The 16639-nt window shown below is 38.9% G+C and overlaps 1 protein-coding gene across 1 annotated transcript in view; it reads left to right on the top strand.

The window, feature by feature from the left end:
* The first annotated feature begins 9239 nt into the window (after positions 1-9239).
* samd4a (sterile alpha motif domain containing 4A) overlaps positions 9240-16639 on the top strand; it is a 128794-nt gene continuing 121394 nt past the window's right edge. The window contains exons 1-2 of the mRNA XM_052026487.1: positions 9240-9758; positions 10503-11031. Coding sequence (XP_051882447.1) covers positions 10836-11031 — 196 coding nt within the window. The 5' untranslated portion in view covers positions 9240-9758; positions 10503-10835. The remainder of the gene's footprint in view (positions 9759-10502; positions 11032-16639) is intronic.

Genomic DNA, 16639 nt, shown 5'->3' with positions numbered 1-16639 from the left:
ACACAGCCCAGTGCATCACGGACACCAGCCTCCCCTCCTTGGACCTCCACCAGACTTAAGGACAGCTTCTACCCCACCGTGATAAGACTATATTGAACAGTTCCCTTATACAATGAGATGGACTATGACCTCACGATCTACCTTGTTGTGACCTTGCACCTTATTGCACTGCACTTTCTCTGTAGCTGTGACATTTTACTCTGTACTGTTACTGTTTTTACCTGTACTACTTCAATACACTCTGTACTAACTCAATGTAACTGCACTGTGTAATGAATTGACCTGTACGATCGGTTTGTAAGACAAGCTTTTCACTGTACCTCGGTACAAGTGGCAATAATAAACCAGTACCAATGCCATCACACCATTTTCTAATGTAAATTATATTATGAAAGAACTAATTCTCCATTTTATGATTAAAATATAAGCCCAGTGTTTGTTTTAATCTTTGTGTTGGCTTTAACAGTCTGAAATAAATTTTGCCATTTTTATATAAATCCTTTTAGGCTTGTATGCAGGTTGATTACAGGAAACAACCAATTACGACATCTACAGCTTAACTTCTATAAATCTTTCTACTGTGCTGAACGTGTTGTACCACTGTTTGAAGATTCTTCTTTATACTTTGAGGGCAATATTTGAACATTGAAATGTCTTGTTGGTAACTCTGAATTTGGCTGATCAGTCAGACTGGATAATCCATGTTGGTTCTGTTGTTTCCTCGTGATTTTTGCCACTGATTCAGGAGCATAGATTTCTGTGAAACCTTAAAAACATGCATGAACACTCCTCTTCAAAGCCCCTTTCCTGAGATTTGATGTTCCAATGCAGCACTGAGGGACTGTGACATGATCAGAAAATGAGAGATCAATTCTAGGCTCTTTATGCACTTTCAGATGGACATATAAAAGATCCTGTGATACTGTAATGGTATTCTGAGAAATAGTTTCTCTCAATCAAATCTGGTCATATTATGGAACTTGCTGTGGACAAATTGCTTGCCAGGATTTTGGCATTATAATAGATGACTATACTTAAAAGTACTTGATTTGCTGCCAACCACTTTAGGAGCTTTTTGAAGTTGTGAAAGATACTATTGCAGTTCAAGTCTGTTACATTCTTTCCTATATGTTTGACATTTCACATTTGATCTGCTAAGACAAGTTGTGTTTTACTAACTTGATTTTTTTTTTCAAGGAGGTGATGAAGGTGATTGACGGCAGAGCTGTGGATGTTGTCTGCAGGGATTTTGGTAAAGGCATGTGACAAGGTCCCTAATGGGAGGCTCATCCAGAAGATTTAGATGCATGGGATCTACAGTGAATTGGCCACTTGGAATTGGCATGCCCATAGAATACAGAGGTATTCTGGCTGGAGGTCCGTGACTAGTGGTGTTCTGCAGGGATCTGTACTGGGACCATATATATAAATAACCTGGATGAAAATGTAAATGGGTGGGTTAGTAAGTGTGCAAGACTATACAAAGATTGGTGGTGGTGTGGATAGTGTAGAAGACTGCTGAGGGATACAGTGGTATATGGGTGGAGAAATGGCAAATGGAGTTTAATCTGGCTAAATGTGAGGTGTTGCACTTTGGGAGATCTCATGTAAAGGGGCAGTACGCTGATAATGGCAAGGCCCTTAACAGTGTTGATATACAGAGGGATCTTGGGGTGTAAGTCCATAGGTCCCTGAAAGTGGCTGCACATGTTGAGAGGGTAGTAAAGAAGGCATATGGTATGCTTACCTTTTATTAGTCAAGGAACTACGTTCAAGAGTGGGGAAGTTATGTTTCAGCTTTATAAAACTCTAGTTAGGCTACATTTGGAGTATTGTATTCAATTCTGGTTGACACATTATAGAAAGGATGTGGAGGCTTTGGAGAGAGTGCAGAAGAGGTTTACCAGAATGTTGCTTGGATTACAGGGCAGGTGCTACTAGGAGAAGTTGGACAAACTTGGGTTGTTTTCTCTGCTGAAGCTGAGGGGAAAATCTGATTGTGGGTTTTAAGATTGAGAGGCATAGATAGAGTAGACAACCGTTATCTTTTTCGCAGGGTCGAAATCCCCTAATACTAGAGGGCATTCATTTAAGATGAGGGGGATAAGTTCAAAGGATATGTGCAGGGCAAGGTTTTTTTTAAAGAGTTGTGGGTGCTTGGAATGCGCGCCAGGGGTGGTGGTGCAAGCAAATACAGAAGAGTCATTCAAGAGGCTCTTAGATAGGCACATGAATGTGCAGAGAATGGAGGGATATGGACATTGTAGGCAGAAGGGATTAGTTTAGTTAGGCATTTAATTACTAGTTTAATTAGTTTGGCACAACATTGTGGGCCAAAGGGCCTATTCCTGTGCTGTACTGTTCTATGTTCTAATATATGGGACCTGCTGCTTTTATAATTTTGCCTTTTACTCTGCATAAACAAAGACACAGCTGCAAACTCAAGTGTGAGAGAGAAGATTGCAAGATTCATATAATCAATAACAAATTATGCTCTCCCAGATTTCTGTTCATTTGTTCCAAGATGTTTCAAAGTAATGCATTCTATTTTTGCTTTGATTTTCAACTACAAACTTCATTTTTATTGCTATTTTCAGCCTCTTTTAAGTCTATACAGTTACATCTGCAGTAATGATGCAGAAGCAGAACTCCTTTATGTGGTGTTTTCTTTGATTTTTCTCCCCCACACCTTCTCCCCCAACCCCCACCCATGACTGTAAAGTGATAAATTAAAGCTTTCCACCATCTAAACTGGTGACAAAGTATTTTCCAACTTTTTACCCTGATTAGAATAGGCCATTTCATGCTATTCAGAATGCAATACTTGAGTTTCCAGTCAATACTAGTGCAGTATTGATGATCTGTTTCAACAGGTTAGTTTCCTGCTGAAGTTGGTGATTGCCATTTATTGAGGAATAATCCAGTTTGTAAGCTTGATTTCATGTACAGTTTTGTAGAATGCAACCACGGTTTGATTTGTATTTTCATCTAAGATTAAATATAAACTGAACTGTAATTGCATTCCTAATGTAGTTACAGTTCTGATGCCGAATTACAACCCAAAACGTCGACCATCCCTTTGCCTCCACAGTGCTGCTTGACCCTCTGAATTCCTCCAGCAGTTTGTTTTACTCCAGATTCCAGCATCTGCACTGTATTGTCTCAAAGGTAAGATTTGTCTATTTTAACCACTAATCAGAAACTCCTCATAGTTGTCTTCAATAAAGTAGAGCACTGGATAATGTACTCTTTATGGTTGCTGCAAAGTTTTCTTCCCTCTCAATTATTGATTTACTTTATTGGGAGATATGGGTGTTGTTGGCAAGCGCGCCTTTCATTGTTTTTCCTGAACTGCCCTCAAAAAAAAAAAAATTATTGGCTTCTGTGTTGACTTGCTATAGTTCTTCTGAAGAATGTGCTCCCACAATTCAGTTGGGGAAAGTTATCCAGGATTTGGATCCAGTGACCATGAAGGAACAGAGATGTATTTCCGAGTGATAATGGTTTTTTTTTGTTGGAGACAAACATGCAGGTGGTGGCAGTGTTCCCATGCAACTGAACCCTTTGTCCTTGATGGTAGGGACTGAAAGTTTGAGAGGTGCTTTCAGAGTTGCCTATGTGAGTAATAGTGGTGCATTTTGTAAATGGTACCCACTGCAGCCTAGGTGGTAGATTGAATGGAGGTTTAAGGTGGTGAATGGGGTACTAGTCTGGTGGATTACCTTGTCCTCTGATGTCAAACTTGAGTGTTTTTGGAATGCACTCATCCAAGTATATGCAGAGTATTCCATCGCACTCCTGATGTGCCTTGCAGATGTGGGAAGGTATTGGTGTGTCGGGAGGTGAATGACTCCCTGCATGATCCCCAGCCTCTTTTGTTCTATAGCTTCTGTATTTATGTGGCAGGTCCAATTGACCTATGGGTTGATTGTGATCCCCAAGATATTAAGGTTGGGGGAATCTGATGACACAGCTATTGAATGTCACAGATAGGTAGTTGGATTTGTAGCATGTGCTTATTATCCAGCACTTGTGTGGCACAAATGTTACTTTTACCAGCCTATGCCTGAATGTTGTCGCAGTCTTGTTGCATGCAAGCAGGGGCTATTTCATTTGCTGAGGAGTTGTGAAAGGAATTGAACATTTGTGCCATCATCAATGAACATCCCCACTTCTAATCTTGGGATGAAAGAAAGGTCGTTGATGAAGCAGCTGAAGATGGATCACTGCTTAGAGGAATACGTTTCAGGAAGACACTTTGGGTTAAATTACTGGAATTTATTTTCCATAAATAGAACTAGATTGCCAAAAAATTAATAATTTTTGTTCAGAGATGGGGGCAAATGAATATGTTCAAATCACAGACAAAAGGAACAGATGTTAATTTGTGGATAAGGTTCATTACTGTGGCCCAGTTAAGTTGGCCCAATTAAGTAGGCTGCCCACCTGTTGTAGAATCTATTTGACTTTCATACCATTTAAATCATAGTTTTCAACTTGACCTACCCTATCTAATTGTTTCAATAGATAGTATATTTCATGGAAGTGGAATTAAGTTTTCTTCTTACTGTTTAATTCTTCATGCTTGCCTGTGCTCTGCTTTGGACAATCCTTTGCAAAATGTTTGTTTATGGTGAATGTTTCCATTTGTTTTCTTCTACTACTTTAGTTTTCTCACCAAACTGTAATCCATGATTTCTCAAAGTAAGCTATTGTTCCTTAATGATTAATGCATTTGAATGTAATTCCAATTTCTTAAATTCATCTCTCAATATGTCAAAAAACTAACTGCCTAAATATCAGATTTGTTCTTCAAGCTGAGCTAAATAAAGAGAGAACCTTCAGAATATAATCTAGTATTAAATAAGCTCTCAAATGTGACACCTTTTTTAATCAATGGATCAAAACTCCACTTAAAAGGGTTTTATGTTGATATGTTCAGGTCCTTCACCCTAACGCAGGATTATTCCTTGCCTATCAATAACTACTTTCAAAGTTCTAAGCTCTGTTTAATGCAGACACATTTTTGCATTGTAATGATATTTTAAAGAATTTTGTTGGCTTTTTCTTAAAGCTAAACATTTGAAGACTGAACAACTTTGCAGGAAAAATGCATTGTGCCAATATGTTTCATTTCAGTCAGAGCAGGTTGATCTCATTAGTTGGGCAATGTTCAAATTTTGTTGGGGCACTTCAAGGTTGGTATATAACTTTAGAAAATCAATCATGAAAAGGAACCCTTGTATTGAGTGTTTTATGCTGCTGATTTAAAATCCTGCAGAGGGCACTGAATGTTTGAAGTTGAATGGAAGAAGAAATGCAAATTCATAATCTACTGTACAGTGTTTCATTGTAAAGTTCATACATGAAGGTTTAGCAAAGTTGATCAAAGGTCTAGCACAGTATGAATTGTGGTAAGCATAACATGTTTATAGTGTTATTGACATGTCTCAATTATTATCAGAGTTTTATTGCAGTTATTTCTGGTATCATCTTTGTAAATCTTCTTCAGACCATAATCTTACAGTCCTATATCTTTGTTTAATACTCTGGAAACCAGAATTTCACAGAACTTTGGGCAATTTAACATGTCCTATATAAATTTAACATTTCTGATTTTGAGATCCATGCATGAAACAGTAGTTCAGACGTCTCAATTGTAATACAAATTTCTGCTTGCGAAAATGTCTCGAGCAAAACAGCTCAGCTACTTTGATCCAGCTATCCACTTAATCTTCTGTCCTCTTCATGCTTGCAAGAATGAAGAACAAAAAAAAATCAATATTAAGTGTCTTGTGGGTTCTGCAACTTTCCTCTTCCTACCACCCCCATAACTCCCATCCCTCACTCAAGAAGTAAAAATGTCACTTCTGTATTTTACTCTGGTTTCTCTTTCCCCTCTATCTACAGGCTCAGAATGGTACAAGAGACTTGTCCTGGTTGTCTTTTTACCTGCATGTTGCCTCCTGGCTGCACCATATGACAATGTTATCTGTCGTGTAGTAAAGGAGAAAAGCAACAACATATTTGAAGAAACTGAAGTTTTTTTTTAAAAAAGGTTTAAATTGGATGGTCAAATTGTGTTTTATTTAAATTTAGGAGTTTATTTTGGTTGTCTTTGAAACATTATTGTGAGCACTTGGAGAGTTTGAACTTTGCCATACACCCAAGGAAATGCTTTGACATGTCTGCTAATCTCTTAACCCAGTTTTGCACCATTCCTAACTTCTACTGCTACTCTGCATCACTGTTATTCTTGGATAAATTATTTCCTTAAGTTGTACATCAGGAAGACAAAAGTTGTCATCTTTGACCCATGGCACAAACTTTTATAGGCAGTTTTTTTTTCTCCCCAGATATGGCTTAAATTAAACCAGTTTTCATCCATGTCCTTCTGCTCAATCTGGAGTTGAGTTTATAAGAAGTGCTCCACAAAGACTGTCTACTTCCATCTCCATTAGAAGCCCTACCTACGCCCATTGCATCAGTTCACCTGCAACTGAAACCCTCATCTATGTCTTTCAATCAAGTACCTCAATACTCCACTAACTACCCTCCCACCTTCTGGTCTTTGTAAACATTAGATCATCCAAAGCTGCTGCTTGTAATCTGTCGGTTTATCACTTTAGACCTTCTGGTCCATGTTAGTTCTTGGTCTCTGAATAACACCAACTTAAAATTTATCTCTGCTTGAAACTCTTCAATGCTCTGCCTTTCTGTATCTCTATAACTTACTGCAACCACCACCCTGCTTCTCTGAAACTTGTGTAAACTCCCCACCCTTTATTTCAATGATTGGTGTTGACACATTCACTATCTGGGCTTTCAGGAATTCTCTCTAAAAACCCAAACTGTCCCAACACCCCCCTCAAGAAAATTCTTAAAGTCTGACTTGTTTAAAGGTTTTATTGTACGTACTGATTTGTATTTTGGCCTCCTGTTTGTTTGTTGAGGCAAGAGCAAAATACTACAGATGCTGAAAATACAAAGTAAAATGAAAAATGCTTGAACTCCTCAAGTCGGGCAACATCTGTGGAAGGAGAAGCTGAGAATGTTTTGGATTGACTTTGCATCAGAGCAAGGAAATTTTAGGGTGAAAATATGGTTTGATTTGCAGAGGAGGAAGAAGATTGGAGACCAGGTCTCTTAAAATCCTTGGTTATTTTTCTACATCAAAAGTGTTGTATAATTACAAGCTGTTGCCGTTAGACATTTTCCTGTCCTTTTTTGATTCTCATTTCTGGCATCCACTCCATATGCTCGGTGTCCAATTCTGCTTGGGCAGTTTTCCCTGTTCTTTTACTGACATGACTGCTTGTCTTTCTCACTTCAATGGAAATGGAAGTTGTGGGCATGCTATGTTGGCGCCGGAAGCGTGGCAACACCTGCGGGCTGCCCCCAGAATATTCCACGCAAAAGATGCATTTCACTGTGTGTTTCGATGTACATGTGACTAATGAAGATATCTTATCTCATCTCTTTTGCATTCCAACTATCTCTCTGCGTCACTTTTGGCTCAAATATACTAATAACCTACACATTTTGCAGCCATCAATGAATGATAACATGTATTTAAAAACAATTTTAAAAGTTGTCGATATTTTAGATAAAAGGGAACCTATGCATTGAAACTCCCTGCAAAATTCTATGTTCTGATTATAATAAAAAAGGTGAATTGCACATGTACAAAATCCAAACCAGTAAGTGAATGTATCTACAGTAGTGGTCCAAATTCAATTCTTGGAAAATAATGCACATACATGCAATTCACCTGACCATCTAATATAACTCATTCATTCTTCTTGGATTAACTGTGTAAACCTGGAGGATTATTGATGCTCACTCAAGTATATTCAAGGCTGAGACATGAAGTAAGTCAGAGGATATGGGGACAGCAAAGTGAACAAGATATACGGAATCAACCATGATCATTTTGAGTGGCGCAGCAGATGAGAGGGGCTGCAAAACTGACTTGTGCTTCTGTTTATGCTTTGAAAATATGAAAGCATTGGTAAGAGTTCAGTGGAAATTTGAGGATGTTGCTGGCAGTATTGTAGAAATTTAGTCATGGGGAAGGGCAGGTTCAGGGTTATTTCAGCAGAGGAAGCTAACAGCATATTTAAGTCAAGGTAAATTAAAATTTATAATAGGCTTACATGGGGTGAATAACAAAAAGCCAGCCTGTTTGCCCTCACAGTAAAGTCAATGAGCAGAAGCTTAAATTTAACCCTAAAAGGTACAAGGAATCAAGAAAAATTGTAGAATTTTCTCATTTTCCCCCAGTACACCAGGGAAGAGGTTGGAACTCTGTCTGGTTGAGACAGATATTTGGCCCAAAACCAGATGAGGACTTGATGGGTCTTTGTTGGAAAATGGGGTAAACTTTGTAGCTCTTTATGACAGTTGTCATTGAGATGCCTGCTTTTGTGTCAAAAATGTCTACAGTTCTAAGCTTATCCTTGGTCCACATCAAGTAATTATTACTTTCTGTGCTTGTTGACAAAATATGTTGTCGCACAAACTTATTTGTAGATAAATTAAATCAAAAAGATGGGATACTACACTGAAACCTATAAACAAAGTCTGCTATTTATTACTTGCAAAAATTGTGTATTTACTAATGAAAAATTACTGTGGTAGAAGGTTAAAACTATGAAAGAAGAAAGACAGTTTTAACATTTGGAGGTTGTCGCAATAAAGGATGGCTAATGGTCTGTGAAGTTTTCTCAGAATATTAAGAAATTTAAAATGAATAAGATTCATAACGTGTCCAGGCTGAATTGCTTAATTGTATTCTGCTCACAATGTAAAATTATTCACTTCATCTTCACACTGAAAATTTATCATGACCAATAGAATTAGATGTTTATGGAATGTTATGCTATCTGGTCTAATAACGGATTTAATCGGTGGTGGAGTGTTAGCTACCTTGTTTAGCTTCTAAGTATTTTAATTATTTGACTAAAGCTTGTATTATACGAAATTTTTGGGAATGTTAAAATGAAAACGAAGGGCTAGCCCAGAAAGAATTGTACACTGTATTAAACTTATTAAATTATGATCAGAAGGTGGGGGTGTTAATTTGTATTTTTGATTTCTTCTGTTTTGAAGTGCACTGTACAGCCCCAAGGGCGATGCTGCCACTTGGGAAGGGGCAATCGCACCCGACAAGTGACAGCGATCACGTGACACGAGCGGTGCGCCCCCTTCGCTCGGGGACGGCGCAGGCAACCGGCAGGCCGCGCTCTTCACGATTATGTAAACAGTGAGGGCGCCGCTGACGTGAGGCACCGGGGGACTAGGAGGCAGTGGGTCACGGCCTCCCACCTTTCATGTGAACGGGTCCCGTTGTCTGTACGCCTCCGGGACGAAGCGGCGGGGTTTATATATAAAAACTACACATGACTTAAGACTTCATCTTCGCTTCTTGTTTAAAAACCCGACCTCTCTCGCGCACGCGTGGTGTTTGGTGAGCGCTTAGCAACGGGACGTGGAGCGGGGAGTGCGCGGCTCGCCGTGCGCCGCGTCGCTTGGCTCAGTGCGAATTACCCCCGGGCCGCGGCCTCCCTCTCTCTCTCTCTCTCTCTCTCCCTGGCCGGCCCATGACGTAACGCTGTGTGCGAGCGCTCGGCGGCCAGCACCGGCGTCGGGACGTGGCTAAAAATACATTCGGCTGTGGAGTCGGCGACTGCCGTCATTGCCCCCACGGAGCAGCGGCCAATAGAATCAGGGCCGGGGCCTGAGCTAACTGTGCCGAGGTTGGTGAGCAAAGCGACGGGAGAGCTCAAAGTGTGGCGGCCGTTGCAGCTGTAGCCGGGAGGAGTTTTGAGTCACATTGATTAATAATCTTAACACATGCTGCGCCTTTCATGTTATTTTTAGAGGAGGGGGGAGGGTGTTAACGTTTGGGATTAAAAGGCTTTTTTTTAAATGACTGAACCGCAGATATTCTTTGAGTCCTAGTTTGGAGTTAACTTTTCTAACGGTTTGGGGAACATCCATCGCGTCAAAATGAACTGAATTTTGAAACTCGCCTGTTTGTTAATGAAACTGTTCCAGCTCTCTCGTGCAACCGCCTGTGGAGTTGCTGAGTTTCCGCAGTGTTAATATTAACATGTTTTAAGGTCCAAGGCGACGGCTGCAGACGTTCGCGTATTTGAGGTCTGGGTGGATAGTTTATTTTGGTCTCAGTCAATCTGAATTGGGCCTAAACCTAGAAAAATTCCGTTGCTTTGCATTGGTTTCGGAGATACTTAAACATCGTGTACTGACTGGCTGTTACTTCCAGTCTCTCAAAAGAAGTCATTTCAGACCTTTTAATATCTTTTCGTTTCGGAACCATTTGTTATCGCTTTGCTTCATTGTAAACCGGAAAGGATTGCTGCATTATAATTTTAATGACTAGTTGCTGCAAGACCAGTGCAGTGTAAAGTTTGAATGATTTATAATCTAATGATGGTTAAAATTAAACGGCTGTCTTTTTTTAAAAAATTCCCTTCCAGTTTTGGCCATGCATGGAAATGTAGGCGCTGAGGAGTAAAATTGACATTGCGAGGAAAGGGGATCTAGAGCCAAAGATTTGCTAATTCGGACAGGTGATGTACTTCTAGTGTCTACTAGATTTTTGTCCCACAAATTTCCTTGGAGGAAGAGGGAACGTGTCAACAGTGACGTTATTCTACAGAAAAGGAAAAAAATCGCAACTGGATCCACACACAAAAATGTGACAACTCCTCCTCTACGTGCTTCAGAGCTTGATTTTATTTTTGTGAGGGGGTGACTTGTGTCGAAGAATCCCAACGAAATAAGCCAGCAAAGTGCTGAGATTCTTAATCATGATGTTTCGAGATCAAGTCGGCGTTCTGGCAGGATGGTTTAAAGGTTGGAATGAATGTGAACAAACTGTAGCTTTGTTGTCCTTGTTGAAACGAGTGAGCCGGACCCAGGCTCGTTTCCTTCAGATTTGTCTAGAGCATTCTTTGTCCGATTGCACCGAGCTTCACATTCTCGAGGGAGAGGCAAATGATGCCGGTAAGTTTAATGCAACCAATATTGTTTTTTTTGTGTGTATTGTTTCCTTATCTCTTTATTTGTGGTATGTAAAATAGTAATCCGATATCCAAATGTGGTTTATAGCCTTATAATTGACAATTGGTAAATTTAATAGCGGTGTACAAGCAGCACCGTATCAACGTAAAGAGTAAAACGCTTTGATGCGTCTTGTTCTGCAATTTCCTGTGCAATAATCCAGTCATGTCACGTAGAGTCTGGGTATCCTGTGCTTTCTGGACAACATCGCTTGGTTTCTTTTCTGATTCCAATAGTTAGATGTACCTTTTTCCTATATCGCAACAAATCCAGAAACTGATTAAATATATTAACAATTTTTCAATTTAAATGTATTACAGTTTTATCTTTTATTTAGCCGTCAACGTAAAAGGTGGGTGTTTAAATCACTACTGGGACTATCTTTAGGAAAAGATCCCTTTTAATCCAAGAGTTGAGGTAATTTCTGAGTCGACTTCTGTTTTAAAAATAAAACATCAAATGAAAGGCCCTTGTCATTCAGGAAAAAAATGAAAATTTAGTATGCAGACCATGTTTGGAGAGAGGTGCATCATTATACTTGTAGAAGCTTCAACTGGAAAAGGTGTATGAAGAATGAAAATCCTTATGTTTTGCTCTACTCTGTGATTGACTTGTGTAACATTGGAACCTGGAAAAAATTCCATCCCTGTAATTGTTTAAAATTGCTGAAAAGTTGCAGCACCAGATCAAATTATGTGTATCTTAAGTTTTTTTTTCTCTAGGAATACAAAGGGTGTATTGGGGAAAAGTAATAGAAATCTGTGTTCACTGATTGGTGGAAATCTTTAAGCTTGATTGCAGTCGGATACTGAACAGAGCCCTTAGTGTTTACTCAGAGAAAAGAATGCACAGTCCTCTTCCAGCTGTTCCATATTAGAGCACGGAGCCTGCAAGACTTGGCAGCTGTCTGTACTGCCATTTGCTGATAGCCCCCAGTACTATGCTCTGCTGCTAGGATATTTATGTGTGCATTCAGCATGCACTCTGGTCTGTGAATCTGAGATCATATTGGGGGATGGGAAGGTAGATTTAGAATATTTTAGTGGTTGTACTTTGATTTAGGATATAGCAGTGTCAAGAATACAGGAAAAGCACTTGATAATCAAATCCCAAAAATGCATCGGTGGCTGGATCAAATTGGAATCAAAGAAATTTAGTATAGAGTATGGGTGGAACAATCTATGAGGTACTCAGCTAAGTGCTTCTATTGGATTCTTCTTCTATGACTAATGCATAGTTTCATGTAAAAGATAAAATATCCTGAAAGTTTATCGTTGAAACAGAGGCCCAAATGGATGTTGCATTTGTTACCAGTGATCCCTGTATTCATGAACTTTGATTTGCAAGCTACACTGAGAGGGTGGAACCCTGCCATGAAAGATTACAAATTGCTACTTCGTACATTTTTCCTGTTCTATCCAGAAGTGAATTGGATTGTACTTCATATGGAAAAGGGGACACTTGGTGCTATGCAATTAAGCACAAACGTGTTTTTACTCAGAGAATATTCAGATTTGAGTACAGTGTTCAGTTTTTAAAACTTAAAATATTTACAGCAAACTATAAAAACTTTGTGGCAACCTGAAAAATAAGAGGTACAACCCTAATTTTTCAGTAGCAAAGTATAACAGTATGTGGCAGAAGGGACTGCTTACAAAATAGCAAATCAATTTGGGATATAATTAGAGCCTCAAGCAGCTCTGAAAGGATGGAGGATAATGGAACTAATTTGGGGTGATGATGCTTATTTAGTATTGAATTGATAGTTAAAGTTGTACAATTTCAGCAATGGTCATTGGGGTGCAGAGAGACCATTTGGCTCATGGAGTTCATGCTAGTTCTTTTCAGAGCAATTTAGTCAATGCCGTTCTCTATTTCTGTAAATTATTTTGCTGAAATGCCTTTTCAGTTTCCTACAATCATCAAGCATTGAAACAGGCCCTTTGGCCCACTGTGTTAATGCCAACCATCAGGAACCCTATCGGTACAAATCCCATTTACCAACACTTGGTCTGTAATCTTCTGTGCCTCAGTGATTTCAAGTGTTTATGTAGATACTTAAATGTTGTGGGAGTACCTGCCTCCAGCACCCACTTAGGCAGTGTGTTACAGATTCCAACAACCATCAGTGCAAAAAGTTCATCCTTGGATCCCCACTAAACATCTTACCCCTTAGCCTAAACCTGACCCCTCTATTTCCATCACAATTGTAGGCAACAAGTTTCAGGTCACTTTTTACACTGCACAAGAACAAGCAAAATGAAAATTCTCTGCTCCTTTTATTTTCTTTTGGCTACATTAAAGCTTTATATCTTTTGATACTCATCCCTAGTGTAATCGTCTTGTGTTCCATTGTAATCATCAATTAGACAAATGTCCATAGTCTTTGGCAAGAGAGTTCTATATTTCCATTGCTTTTTTAAAAAAATGATAGTAATGGCCTGGACCATTATGTAAGATTTATGCTTTCTGGTTCTGGAGTTGTGCACCAAAAGAAAATCATTCATCTGTGTATTTACCCAATCAAACTCCTCATGAATTGAAACTTGCATAGCTTAGCCCTCAGCCTTCTATATTCGAGGCAAATAATGCCAAGTCTATGCCACCTGTCTTCATAATTTTAACTCTTCAATCTCTGATGGTTGGAATGACTATAAAACTGCAAATATTATCTTTTTTTTTGTCATTATGTTGTTTAACTGACAGCAACTTTAGGTTTTCCATGCTTTCATTTCTGCTCTCAGAGCAACTTTGGCACTTCCAAGTTGGGCTGTTCTGTTTGAAGCCATTTCCAACTAAATGAAGGGAAATTGCTGAAATTAGTGTGAACTAAAGGTATTTGCAATATAATTTCACACTAACAATGAAAATTGTGGACTTTGTTGCCTGAGGTTAAATAAATTTTTCATTTGTATTGAGTGTTAAACTCTTGGCAGATTTTTGTATGAATATTGTCATTCCCTTGCACACTTAATTCAAAAGATGTTTAAAAAAATATATATTTCAGCTTCAACGTGTGTGTGTGTATATATTCCAATTATATTTAGCACTCTGTAAATTGTTTAAAAGTTGGAATAAAATTTCCTTCCTGTTTTATCTGAGAATTATTTTAATGTGATTGGCAGTTTGATATCATTATTGCCATTGGAAACCTGGGATCTGCTGGAATTGACCCCGAATCTTAACAAAAAAAGAAAATTGCAGGTTCTTACCATAGATGGCTAGATCTTTCTAGAAAGATGTCCTTTGCAGGGTCATTTGATAATTGCCGTTGCTTCATAACTCTCTACAAATTCAAATTCAAATATTCCTTTCCTAAAACTACCCAAAGCTGAGGAAAGGTACCCATGCCGCAAGCTCCATAATGAAAGTTGATTGAGTGATAAATGATGCCTAAATTGCCAATAAAGTATGTTGATAAATAGTGCCTTCTCAGTTTTGTGTTGTATTGCTCACAAATGCTGATAGTTCTGTCATCATTATAACTGCAAATTTCAAGCCACTTGCCTCGGGTGGTCATATAATGTGACAATGGACTTGGTTTTGTCTCTTTAGTGCACCTTCTGCAGTAAAGTGCAAGCCTGGATGATGGGATGCAGTCTATAATAGTTCTTGACCCCACAACCTTCTGAAACTCTGGCGACAGTGCTACCGTTATCATGTAGTGTAAATTATTTGAGGCAGATAATTCTCACTTCAGACAATTTTGGTCTCTCTTGTTTTGTACTTAAGGATTTGATATTTGTGCTTATTCCTATATATATCTAATGAGTATTGGGAAATGCAGGTGTCCTATTCTCATTAATTATCATGATTTAAAACTCTTGCATTGAATTTACTAGTTGTAATGAAAATACCTAGTCTGGTGTTCACTGCATATTAGTAGTTCAATTTTTTTTACTAATTCCTTTAGTTCATGTAAACATTGCTCAATTGAATTTTGACTGTTTATTGCATTGGAGGAAGATTATTTTGAAAAGTGGTATGTTGCTATTGAAAATGATACTTTGATCCACAGTAATTGGAGTTGGCTTTAAGCTGATGCAACACCAATAAAAGCACATGTTTAAAACTTTTTGAATTTTATGCGATTAGAGTTTATTTATTTGAAAAGCTCATTCAGTGAGCAGAGTATCAGCATCTACATTGCCTTGTGTCTACCTACATAAAAGAAAGGCAATGACTGCTTAATGCAAGCTTATGATATGCTTGGCTTTTAATTTATTAGGTTGAATTGTGCTGGCCTAATTCCTCCCAACCTGGAATCATTGCCTATGACTCCCCCATGCCCACAGTAATCCAATGCCCATGCTTACCTGGTACAGAAGCAGAAGGCTTATTTTGCTGTCCTGCACCAAACAGGGTTGTATGGTCGACGAGGTGACAAATTGAAAAATTTTTAAAAATCCTAAACTAAAGCTAGTTAAAACATACAAGGTATTTATAAGTAATCAAAAGCAGTGTCTTCCTTTCACCTAATGTCATCTAATTAGTAATAGTATATTACAAAAGCATTGTGGTATTGTCTCTTTACAAAGACAAAGCAAACAAAGGGACATGTAAAAGCTGTTGGTGAAATTTAAGTCAAAACAGAGCATGCTAGAAATGCCTGGGAGATCAGGTGGTGTTTGTGGAGAGGAAAATAACCAAGTTAATATTATGGATAGATAACCCTACAGCAGCACTGGCCAGTTCTGTTACGAAGAGGAAAAGGCAAATTCCTTGAATTTGACATTGAGTCCCAAAGGCTGCGGCATTCCTGGGCAGTAGATATGATGCTTTCCTCAAACTTGCGTTGGGTTTTATTGAAAAAGTTTAGGAGGCCACAGACAGGTCAGAGTGGGCATGGGATGGAGAATTGAAGTGACAGGAAATTGGAAGCTTGGGGTTTCACCTGTTTTGTTTCTCCAGTGTCGAGGATGCCACATTCTGAGCATTGAAGTAGATTGGAAGAAGTATGACTGAATTACTGCATCAGTTGGCAGGGCAGTTTGGACCCTATAGTGTGAAGGGACACAGTTTTAAAAAGTAGTTGTATTTCCTGCAGTGCATGAGAAAATGCCACAAGAAGAGGAGTGTTTTGGGGAGATGGATAAGTGTACCAATGAGTTGGGAAATGACGGATGGCAATGCCAAAAGGAGAGGAAGATGTATCCAGTAGTGGAATCACATTAAAATTGGTTGAAATTGTGAAGGATGATCCTTGAATGCCAATGCTAGTAGAAAAGAAGGTGAGGACCAGTGAACCCCATCTTTGCTTTGGTAGGAGAAGCGGGTGTTGGGGGGAAAGTAGCTGTAGTTGTGGGTTCTGTCAACAGTAGTGGAGAGGAAGCCTCAGTTAAGGAAAAGGCAGGTATCTTGGAGAAAGTCTCATCACCAGAGCAGTTACAACAGAGTTGGAAGAACTGTGAGAATGGAATGGAGTCCTTGCAGGAATTAGGGTGGGAGGAAGTATAGTGGGAGTCTGTGGACTAACCTATCCTCAAGTGGAGACCAAATGGCTTAGTAAACATTGGTATCAACTGTGCCACCAAGGCTTTGCTCAATCAGA

This window comes from Pristis pectinata, chromosome 1 (genome assembly GCF_009764475.1).
Source record: "Pristis pectinata isolate sPriPec2 chromosome 1, sPriPec2.1.pri, whole genome shotgun sequence".
NCBI lineage: Eukaryota > Metazoa > Chordata > Chondrichthyes > Rhinopristiformes > Pristidae > Pristis > Pristis pectinata.
Note: the sequence above shows the minus strand (reverse complement) of the source record. Positions and strands in the feature narration are given on the sequence as shown.